This window comes from Primulina tabacum, chromosome 8, assembly GCF_025594145.1.
Source record: "Primulina tabacum isolate GXHZ01 chromosome 8, ASM2559414v2, whole genome shotgun sequence".
Taxonomy (NCBI): domain Eukaryota; kingdom Viridiplantae; phylum Streptophyta; class Magnoliopsida; order Lamiales; family Gesneriaceae; genus Primulina; species Primulina tabacum.
Window position 1 is genome coordinate 10458709 of NC_134557.1, and position 12753 is coordinate 10471461.

The following is a 12753-nucleotide window of genomic DNA, read 5'->3' on the forward strand; positions in this document are numbered from 1 at the left end:
ATTTTGTGAGTTTGAATTTTTACTTTTTACCGTAAATTTTCATTTTTAACAATATCATTGATTTTAAGATTATTTTTTGTACGAATAAAAAAGGTCCAAATTTTATTGCACCGAAGTCCGAACCCTTCAAAGTCTAGGACTGACCCAATCTGTGTCATTTGTTCTCCTTGTGTCAGTCTGTAGAATAAGACGGTAGTTGTCGGTTAATGAGATCCTACTTATGTGGGCACTACCATCACTTCATTTCAACGGATAAGATCTTGCCACACATACAATTTCAAAAAAAAAAAAAAAGTGGGTCCTATATATGCATGGGCAAATCTTGATCATCCATCCTATCATGGGGGCAATGCCCACATAGGGCAGGATGAAATAAACCAAGGACCAAGGCCCCCCTTCCAAAATCCGGTCCAAACGAATTTCACCAAAGAACTGGAACAAATAAAGTTGACCCTCAATTTCATGAATAAGAACTCCCTTTACTGTTCTCCAGAGATGTCTGCCGATCAGTTCTTCGTCGTTCCGAAATTTATCAAGCGATCAGTCGGGAATCTCCACACCAACCATAGTTGAAGAGATGATGAATGTGGATCAGATTCAGATGGTGCCATGAGCACAACATCAGTCTCATCTGTGGACAATGACAAGTCTGCCATCATTGAATCCATAGTGCCAAGGAAATTTGAGAGCCAAGAGCTAGCAGGAGAAAGGAGGAGAAAGGATCGGACTTTCAACAGGGAGAGAAAGAATCTTAAATTATATGTTATATGTCCACGAAAATGATGAAATTTGAATTAATACTACATATATTTAAAGTGTATTATCTGCCAGAATTTGTTGAAGTACTCTTGAACATCTCATTATTATTTACGTTTTTGAACATATTATTTATTATGTACTATATCAAGTTTAGTATTATATTCAAGTTTCAAGTGCATATATATCAAAAGAAATAAATGCTCCCCTGGCAAGTAAAATGAATTGAAGAGAAAATTAAATAACCTGAAAATAAAGAGTCGATTGTGCAATAATATCATCTGCAATTTCCATCATTTGATCATAAAATTCAGAGTATTTCATCCATGCAAAGATGAGATCTATACAACAACAGTACACTAAGAATGTAATTTCTGAAATGACACGAACCTACAAGAAGAAAATGAAGCTTGAGGAACCTGTCACTAAGCTGGGGGCATCTACTCGGCTGGCGAATCTGTACTTCTTCTCACAAAGAGCTTGCTTATGTCCTCAGTCACCACGTTACTTCTACAAAATTCCATTCATGTATGGTTAAAAATGTGTTCATCGGTGGAAGTGCAACATATCATGTGTAAGGAACACACTACCAACTGTATGGACACAAAAAAATGTTCACGTACACTGGCATTTGTTGGATAAAACTGTTGAATTTTGAAGTAGAGAAAATACAGCGAAGAAAGAATGCTACATTACAGGATTTAAGTATGGAGACACTACACAGGATTCCTATTTACGTCATGAAACAACCATTCGAGTTTTACCCATTGGAACAATATGTCACGGATAAAGGCCTGCCTATATCTTCTGTTTCTCCATTCACTATGTTTCTTCTACTTTCAAGTACAAAAAAAAAAAAACATTAGCAAATTCGATCTTTTTTTTCAGCTGATGTTTGTATATATCCAGCCAGCTTACCTGGGATTTTCATTGGGGCACAGTTTCCAGCTTTCCCATATAATATATTAATAAGGATCTTACTTCGGGATCAATTGACGCCTAAGAGATCCAAAACCAATAAAGGTGCCTCTTAGAGTAGAGACTGTTACTCAACAAATGCAATCTAGCACTGAACTCATAAGCTGTGCCCTCCAACCAAATAAACAGCAGGGACAAAAATGACCTTCCAGTCAAAAAATTTCAATAAAGAGACCTTCCAGTCAAAAAATTTCAATAAAAATCATGTGAAAAGAAGTAACGAATGTCAAACTCTTCACCACAATAGTAACTCCAATCAGAAAACATTTATTGATAATTTCTACCTTTAAGTAACGAAAGAAGTTGCAAAATAAGTACATAACATCTTGACATGAGATTCCATCTTAGCACCACTACAAAACTTCGAGAATAATGAAAGAATTCAGAAAAATTACATCAGATGATGATTATATTGTCACCACTTAAGCTGAACCGAACGTGTATCAGATACAATCGGTATTGGTATTGTTGAAAAAAAAGTACAGTAAACGTACCTTCCCACAAGCTGAGGTGGAAGAAGACGACCGCCTAATGTATCTGGAACATTCTTTGAGTGAGGCAAGGACCCTTTCGGAAATTTACTACGAGGATTATCGGCAGGTAACATATTCAACTCCCTCTTTCGTGCTGCACTTCGAGCCATAGCAGCAGCAACTCGGGATGAGTGGTCTGAAGCATCTAAACCATTTGAAGGCACAGAAGGAGAGTTCAAGAGAAAAGATGCATCAGGAAGTTTCAGCTCAGAAGACTCTGACTGATTAGAAACATTTTTCATTTGTTTAGTAAGTGAAGATGCCGCTTTCCTACATTGTGGAAAGAACAATATTAAATTTAAAATAGAATGTTTCTTGTAAAACACTGGAATAGGGCTGAAAATTAATATCATCACAAAAAATCGAGGGCTATTATTATAGAATAGCTAGGAAGTATAGACACGGATAATGAAGAAATTGTGTTTGACATGCAATCAGTGATAAAGGGAAAACTATATGGAGGCAACAATTACACCCCACCCATCCAACTTAAATATTCAAGGCAAGCTGGCTATGAGATTTTGGCACATCAACAAGTCTACCAAATTCTTAGCACAGAATCAAAGGACATTCATTGGGACATCCATCTTGTTTAGAGGGGAAGTCTATGTGTACCTGTTTGGAGAGCAACAAAGAAAAGCTAAAAGAAGAAAACTAAGAATAGATAAATGGAATATGTAATTAACTGATGTGTCATTGCTTTTTGTAAGACTATATATCATGTATCCATACAAAATTTTTGATACGTGTGGACAATTCTGTCACAACAAAATGCTGCCACCTGAAACACATGGGCTTACAAAATGCCAATTCATTCTTTTTGTTTCCAAAGGAATAATATTTAATTCCTTTTTTCAACAGTACCATTCGAGCAGGTTATGAGGGGAAACAACAATTGGCTGAGGTCGTTCCTCACTTGTCCACATGGACTTAAGCATATTAATCAAGCTGTCAAGTGCCTACCAGTGTTTACAGGGAGAAGAGCCTAGCCCATGATAACCTTAAATGCTTGATGGAAATCCTTCCCATTTCCATTATTTACATCAACACATCTAGTATTTCACTGATGTGGTACTTGATATTGTCCTCTTTCGGACAAACCACAAATTTATCACATTTAAAATCCTTATCCATCCATGTGGCAGCATAAAAATGTGTTAAAAGTATAAAAATGTGGCAGCAATTTTAGATGGAATAAAAATGTGTTAAACTATCATATATTCAATCCTCAAGTCAAGGGAGACATGTAAAATTCCAATGCTCAATGACATTATTTTTGGCATTTGATGGATTCACAGAAAGAGAAAAGGCCAATTCCTAAATAATCAGAAGCGCTTAAGATGTGTTGTTCAATCCTAAGGATACTAGAGGAAAAAAAGAGAAAGGAAAGGAGTAAAATAATCACTATAGTTATGGGATCACAATAGATAGAGTATTTTTTTTTGTAAAAAGTTGAGCCACCAAAATTTGAGTTCAAAATCATCCACATTCCACAAAACAAAATACAGCTTTTACTTTCTCGAGTTCAGATTGAAACAGCCACAGAAAAAATAGAAATCGAAGGAAAAGACGAGTCCCTTTTACACAATAAATGGGTATAGCTTTCCATGCATTGAACTTCATTTAGATGCCAATGCAACAAAATAAAGGTTACAAGGAAACAAGTTTTTCAAGTTAAAGTCTAATACTTATTTGCTTTATTGTAGTCGCCAAGTCATTCCAATCAAATATCAAGGAAATAGTTCCTCTAATTTAGTAATTTTCTAAATTTCATATTCAAACCACAAATTCGCAGAGTGACGACAAAAAGTAAAAAATGTGATTTGTTAAAAAGTAAAAACCCACAAGAAGTATAAGCAGCCAATTTACACATTTATGTTTTAAAAACTAAAATGTGTTTGACACAAACTTAAGAGACATGATCGTGAAAAACTGAAACTATCTCAATGCTCAAAGAAGTGTGAACCTTGGAAGATCAATGCTTTTAAGCCAATTATTAACTGAGATATCAAGGAGCCATAGAACAAAAGATAAAAACTTACGCATGAGCCATGGATACAACATAAGTCCAATGCCGTTTCCCTAATTCTTTATTTAATTGAATTGACAATATGATGCAAATAACTTCCTCACCCCTTCCCTTCATCTTTTTCTCTTTTCTTATTCCATCATTACATTCAAGATCCAGAGAGAATAATTGACAGTAATTTCAAACACAAACACATGCAAAAATATGCGTATGATGCAGTATCAAGAACCTAAGTATAAACTTTCTGAAAGAGGTTACTTGCACATATGTAATTCTACTCCATACATTAAAAGAGGGGAGACTTCAGGGACTCCAAATGTCCATTACCAAATATACATTTTACCTCAATATGAAAAACCCAGTAATGAAAAGTGACAATTTTATAAATCAGCTTCATTGCGCACTCATCTTTTTTAACTGTCACTTGATGTTGATCAACCATAAAAACGCTATTTATTTTCAATTGCTCGTCTCAAATACATAGAGCTCAAAAAAATTGAGGATCCGAGGAATTTGAACAAAAAATTATCCAAATCATTATTACCTAACGAATCGAATTCCAATCTTAAAAAATAGCAACATGGCAAGCAAAGTTAATTAGTCATGCACATCAACATTGGTCCAGCCTGTGTCAAGAAATCAACATAGCCTAAGCTGGCATACTTACCGGGGCCTTTACGCATAAGATAATCTCAAACAATAAGACGAATTGCAATCTCGATTCTTGAAGCAAAGATTCACAGGACCAAGATAAGGGTTTATAAAAAATTTTAAAAAAAAAGGAAAAGGGAATCTTTGGGAACTACCTGTTGAGTTCTTGACGAGACGAAGCGTCGTTCATAGGCTGTCGTTGTTGAAGCTTCTCTGTTTCTTCTTCCTCTGAAGACGAAGCATAATCCACCAGAGACATGTCTCCGAATTTTTCACTTTATTTCTCGAGCGAGCTTTACAGAATAATAATAATTTCCTCTGATTTATGTGCGGTTTGGTTGATTTGTTTTTGTTTTTGTTTTTTTTTTTAAGCTTCTATGATCACTAACTAAATAATAAATATATTTGTATATTCAATATATGAGTATTATTTCATTAACGATATAAAGGTTGATATAATTGGTGACACCATATCAGTATTTATAATAGTATCGATGCAAACTCGTACATTTATTTTGTTTTGTTTTGTTTGAAAATTATTTTGCAGCTTAATTAACTTTTAAAAAAAAAACAATTTCGTTGTGAAAAAGTAAAAATTTGTGGTAAAAAGTAAAAATCTCAAACTCTCAAAATTTACCAAATTACACACTTTATAATATTTTTCTCTCTACTCAATTGTGATTTTCTTCACAAATGAGAGATCTATTTATAGGAAATCTTTACAAATAATCCAAAAATAAAATACATCATTACCTACATCATCACACACTAATTTTCAATATTTACAACTCTTATTTTCAACATTCAAATATTCAATACACACATTTTAAATATATTTTTCAACACTCCCCCTTGTGATGATGATCATAATGATTATCTTCATTACGTGTTTTTATAATGTCTCGTTAAAAACCTTACTAAGAAAAACACAGTGGGATAAAAACCATAGCAAGGGAAAAAGAGTGCAGTCACGTAAACTCCCCCTCATGTTGACACGAACAATTTTTCACAAATTTCGTAGATTGCGCATCCCAATATTATATATATGCTTTCTGAATATTGACGTAGGAAGCGCCTTTGTGAAGAGATCTGATGAATTTTCACTTGATTGAATGTGACGAACATCAATACATTTATTCTTCTCAAGCTCCTTGGTGAATGCGAAGAACTTAGGAGGAATATGTTTAGTTCTGTCGCTTTTTATGTATCCTTCTTTCATTTGAGCAACACATGCAGCATTATCTTCATATAGTATCACAGGCTTCTCGTCGAATGATAATCCGCATGAGATTTGGATATGTTGGGTCATTGATTTTAACCACACACATTCACGACTTGCTTCATGTAGTGCAATAATCTCGGCATGATTTGATGAAGTTGTTACGAGCGTTTGTTTCTGTGAACGCCAAGAAATTGCAGTGCCTCCACGAGTAAAAATATATCCAGTTTGGGAACAGTGCCTTGTATGGATCAGATAAGTATCCAGCATCGGCATAACTAATTATACTTGGATTAGCATCTTTTGAATACAAAAGTCCCAAGTCTGTCGTTCCTCGTAGATAACGGAATATATGTTTAATTCCGTTCCAGTGTCTCTTTGTTGGATATGTGCTAAATCTTGCCAACAAATTTACGGCAAAAGATATATCGGGCCTTGTACAATTTGTAAGATATATAAGGGCACCGATAGCACTTAGATATGATACTTCTGGACCAAGAATATCTTCATCTTCTTCACATGGTCGGAATGGATCTTTTTCTATGTTTAATGATCTAACAACCATTGGAGTACTTAAAGGATTTGATTTATCCATATTAAAACGTTTAAGGATCTTTTCTGTATAATTTGTCTGATGAACAAACATTCCACATTCTTTTTGTTCAATTTGTAAACCCAGACAATACTTGGTTTTTCCAAGATCCTTCATTTCAAATTCTTCCTTCAAGTATGACACAACTTCTTGAATTTCCTTATTCGTTCCAATGATGTTTAAATCATCAACATATACAGCAATAATTACGCATCCGGATGTTGTTTTCTTAATGAAAACACAAGGGCATATTGAATTATTTACATATCTCTTTTTCATCAAGTGATCACTTAGTCGATTATACCACATTCGACCAGATTGCTTTAACCCATATAATGATCTTTGTAATTTCACAGAATAACATTCTCTGGGTTTTGAACTTTGTGTTTCAGGCATCTTAAATCCTTCATGGATTTTCATATATATATTACTATCAAGTGATCCATATAAGTAAGCTGTAACAACATCCATAAGACGCATTTCTAAATTTTCAGATACCGCCAAGCTAATCAAATACCGAAATGTAATTGCATCCATCACGGGAGAATACGTTTCTTCATAATCAATTCCAGGCCTTTGAGAAAAACCTTGTGCAACAAGTCGAGCTTTATATCTCACTATTTCATTTTTCTCATTTCGCTTTCGAATAAAAACCCATTTGTATCCAACAGGTTTTACACCTTCAGGTGTAAGGACTATAGGTCCAAAAACATTATGTTTATTTAGCGAATCAAATTCAACCTGGATGGCTTTTTTCCATTTTATCCAATCCTGCCGATTTTTACATTCACCAAAAGATTTTGGTTCATGATCTTCATTATCATTTATGATGTCGATTGCCACATTATAAGAAAATATATCATCAATTTCTTCTATATCTTTTCGATTCCATATTTTTCCAGTATTAATGTAATTGATAGAGATTTCATGATTCTCGTCAGTTTGTGGTTCTGACAGAATATTTTCATCATCATGTGTTTCTTCAGGAACACCATTCTCTATTTTGTGATCATCATGTGTTTCTTCAGGAACATCATTCTTTATTTTGTGATCATCGTGTTTCTCTATAAATTTTCTTTTTCGATGATTTTTATCCTTGGAACCGACTGGCCTTCCACGCTTCAGGCGTTTAATGACATCATGAGTATCTTCAATTTGTTTCTTTGGAATTTTAATTCGAGCAGGGGCATTTGCAGCATGTATATATGATTTAGTTACCCCTTTTGTGTCAGCAAATGCATCTGGTATTTGATTGGCTATTCTTTGCAAGTGTACAATTTGTTGTACATCTTTTTCACATTGTTTTGTTCTTGGATCCAGATGTAACAATGATGATACATGCCATGTAATTTCCTTTTCGGTATGTTTCTGTTCTCCCCCTAACATTGGGAAGATTTTCTCATTAAAATGACAATCAGCAAAACGTGATGTGAACACGTCGCCTGTCTGAGGTTCAAGATATCGAATGATTGATGGACTATCATAACCGATATAAATTCCAACCTTTCTTTGAGGTCCCATTTTCTTTCGTTGCGGTGGTGCAATAGGCACATACAACATACATCCAAAAATTCTCAGATGAGAAATGTCTGGTTCTTTACCAAATGCAAGCTGCAATGGGGAGTATTTATGATATGCACTTGGTCTGATGCGAATTAATGAAGCAGCGTGTAAAATTGCATGTCCCCATATAGAAATAGGGAGCTTTGTTTTCATAATCATTGGTCTAGCAATCATTTGCAGACGTTTAATCAATGATTCAGCCAATCCATTCTGTGTATGTACATGAGCAACAGGATGCTCAACAATGATTCTCATAGACATACAATAATCATTGAATGTTTGGGAAGTAAATTCACCAGCATTATCAAGTCTAATTTTCTTGATTGTATAATCGGAAATTGATTCCTCAATTTTATTATTTGAGCAAGTAATCTTGCAAATGCAACATTTCGAGTTGACAATAAACATACATGTGACCATCTGCTGGAGGCATCAATCAATACCATAAAGTATCTGAATGGTCCACATGGTGGATGGATTGGTCCACAAATATCACCCTGAATACGTTCAAGAAACATTGGTGATTCAGTTTGGATTTTGGCTGGTGATGGTCTTATAATAAGTTTTCCAAGAGAACATGCTTTACATTGAAACTTATTATTCTGAAAGATCTTCTGGTCTTTCAGCGGATGACCATGTGTATTTTCTATAATTCTTCGCATCATTGTTGAACCAGGATGTCCCAATCGATCATGCCAATTGGTTAATATTGAAGAATTATCAACTACCATGTTTGATTCAAGCGGACTTATATGTGTATAATGCAATCCAGTAGGGAGCATTGGTAGTTTTTCAATCACATATTTCTTTCCTGATTTATATGTGATAAGACACATATATTTCTTATTCCCTTCATTCATTGTTTGAGTATCATACCCATGGGAATATATATCATTAAAACTCAACAAATTTCTTTTCTATTGTGGTGAATATAAAGCATCATTGATCAAATATTTTGTATCATTAGGTAACAAAAATTGTGCTTTACCACATCCTTTAATCAAGTCTACAGGACCTGATATTGTATTCACCGTTGTTTTTGTTGGTTTTATTTCCAAGAAATATCTTTTATCTCGGAGGATAGTGTGCGTTGTACCACTATCGGGTATGCAAACTTCAGCTTTGCTCATAGCATTTTCCATTTTTTGAACTTCAAAAAAATATGCAATGAAATAAAATTACTGGCAATATACACATATCATAATTATACAATAAAACATTATATGGATACATGAAAAATAAATTATTGTACATTTATATTCTACCACTATATTGTTCATTTTCAGAGAAATCATTGAGAAAATCTGCAGCATCAATATTGTTCATTTCTATCCCACCAACATATTGATCATTTCCAGAGAAATCATTCATAAAATCACCAGCATCAAAATGAGTTGAATCACTCAAATGGTCACTGCGTTCAGTGAAGTTGATCTCCTTTTCTTTCCCCTTTAATGATTCTTTATAAAGTTTACAAAGGTGTTCAGGGGCTCGACAAATTTTGGACCAATGTCCTGGAGTACCACATCTGAAACAAGAACTTTCATATCTTTTCGAGTGATTCTCATTAACACTTGTATTCTCATGATGTCTTTTTTGTGGATAGGTTTGAGACGCTCTTTTGAGAGGAATTATAAAAATAACTATCTCTATTGTTTTCAAAACCACGGCCTCGACCACGATCACGGCCAATTCCACGTCCACGTCCACGTCCACGACCTCGACCTCGACCTCGACCAAAACCTTGTCTTTGAATTTGATTTTGGTTTCCAGGTTTAAATTCATTTTTACTTACAGCATTTACTTCTGGAAATGCTGTTGATCCAGTGGGTCGGGACTGATGATTTCTCATTAATAGCTCGTTGTTTTTTTCCGCCACAAGAAGACAGGCGATGAGTTCAGAATATCTCGCAAATCCACGTACTCTATATTGTTGCTGTAGAGTAATATTTGATGCATGAAACGTGGAAAATGTTTTTTCAAGCATTTCCGATTCTGTGACCTCATGTCCACAAAATTTTAGCTGCGAGATTATTCGATACATCGCTGAATTATAATCGCTGACTTTCTTAAAATCTTGAAATCTTAACATATTTCATTCATCACGGGCGGTCGAAAGTATAACTTCCCTTATATGTTCAAATCTTTCTTTCAATCATTTCCACAAAGCCATGGGATCTTTTTCAATTAAATATTCACATTTCAATCCCTCGTCGAGATGTCGACGCAAAAATATAATGGCTTTTGCCTTTTCTTGTGATGTCGATATGCCATTTTCTTTTATTGTCTCACTTAAACCCAATGACTCAAGAAGCATTTCTATATCGAGAGTCCTTGGCATATAATTTTTTCCCGTGATGTCGAGCGCAACAAATTCGAGCTTTGTCAAATTTGACATGGTGGTACTAAAAAAAATTACGATGCATTTTATTAGTTAATGAATATTGCAATACAAAGTAATGGATAAACAACAAGTACAAGCATTTGTAAAAATAAAGAAAACACACGAGGAGGATATTCTCCGATAAATAAAAGACTCGTGAGTATGATAACCAAAATAATTAAAAATAACCTTGAGAAAGTCATCTTCTTTTTTCTTCGAAAATTTAGTGAAGAATAATTTTTAGAGAAGAAGAGAAAGTTGGAGTGATTGAATGTGTTTATGAGATCATTATAGGGCAAAAACTAGCCGTTTTATTACCGTTTATGACCGTTGGTGTATAAAAAAATAAAGGTATGTATTTGTATAATTTTATGGTAATAATATGGTGTATATAATATTAGACATATTTAAATAATTATGTATATCATATCATATTATTATAATGATGTGTCATAAGATATTTTATTTAAAAATCTTATAGGCTTTTATACTTGTCGTATCCCTTACCAGGAGTGTGGGATGTCGTCTTAACATCCTCCCAGGATTTATAAGAAGTTTTTGAAAAATTTATTTTTATTATTAATAATAACATTATATTATATATTAAATATATACACAATAAATAAATAACAGTAAAATAAATATTATTACTTTTGTTACCTTTTTCTTCTGTTTGGAGCTTGGAAAAGGATGGAGGACTTTTAGAGCTTCGTGCTGATAACGTGTTGTGAAAAAGTAAAAATTTGTGGTAAAAAGTAAAAATCTCAAACTCTCAAAATTTACTAAACTACACACTTTATAATATTTTTCTCTCTACTCAATTGTGATTTTCTTCACAAATGAGAGATCTATTTATAGGAAATCTTTACAAATAATCCAAAAATAAAATACATCATTACCTACATCATCACACACTAATTTTCAATATTTACAACTCTTATTTTCAACATTCAAATATTCAATACACACATTTTAAATATATTTTTCAACAAATTTTATATTATTAAAATAAAATTAATATTATAATTACAAAAATTGATTAAAGATCATACAACAATTTGATAAGAGACTAAATTGTAATACGGTGAGGGTCACACTATCCAACCAATTTGGTTGGTTTCCTATTCTACGTCTTGATATTGATTAATAATTAATAGGGCTGAGCATTCGATCGGTTCGGTTATCGACCGAACCGAATTAACCATAACCGAATCGAACTGAAATATTTAGTCATAACCGAACTGTGAGAACCGATTTTTTTCACCATATGATTTAAACAATCGTAAGCAAATTTAAGAGTATAGGATTTTGTTGATTATTGTATTAAAATAAGGTATGTATATTGAGGAATATTTTTATGGAAAATCCTTAATGTCAAGATATTATTACATGCACTTGTACAAGCTTAATTTCGAATTTGGGGAAGAAGATTGGCAAGATTGAGATATCCTACAAGATCTAAAAGATTAAGGCAAGCAATTTTCGAAATTCTATGCCTAAGATATTGTGAGACATGGATACAAGGAAGCATACAAGGTAAATTGGAAATAATCATCAACTTGTGCACAAAGAAAAATCCTTACCCTAGCCACCATATTTTCGAAAATATTAGGGTGGAAATCAAGGATTTAAATCCCACGAAATTGGAAGATAAATCAACAACAATGGCAAGGAAATTGAAGTCAAATATTGTAAGATTTATGCCAATCTTGAGCATGATTTTTGTGCCATAATTAGCTCCATCCCCCTCCCCTATAAATAGGCCATCACCCCCCTCTCCACAACACACCAAAATCTCAAAAGTCCTTGCTGAAATTTCGAGAATTTCCAGCAGCTCACCTAGCCAAACTCTGCCCGAAAATCGTCCCAAAGTCATCCAAGAATTCAAGCCGAAGTGCTGCCCGATCGAAGAACAAGAAGAGATCCAAGTCTAGCATCGTGCACTCCACGTTTTTTTAGCCATTAAAAATACTGTAAGTGGGATTGTTTTTAAACTTAAAGTTTCGGTTTTATGCATATGAAATTTTCGGTTTTTTTGGTTTCAAGATT

At 33.7% G+C, this 12753-nt stretch overlaps 1 protein-coding gene across 1 annotated transcript; it reads right to left on the reverse strand.

Annotated features, from left to right (window-relative positions):
* Nucleotides 1-1020: 1020 nt before the first annotated feature.
* LOC142553713 (uncharacterized) lies at nucleotides 1021-5294 on the reverse strand. Its single transcript, XM_075664160.1, has 3 exons — nucleotides 5103-5294; nucleotides 2229-2537; nucleotides 1021-1266 (listed from the first exon to the last, which is right to left on the reverse strand). The coding sequence occupies exons 1-3, from the start codon at nucleotides 5204-5206 to the stop codon at nucleotides 1197-1199; spliced, it is 483 nt and encodes a 160-aa protein (XP_075520275.1). The 5' UTR covers nucleotides 5207-5294; the 3' UTR covers nucleotides 1021-1196.
* Nucleotides 5295-12753: the final 7459 nt, after the last annotated feature.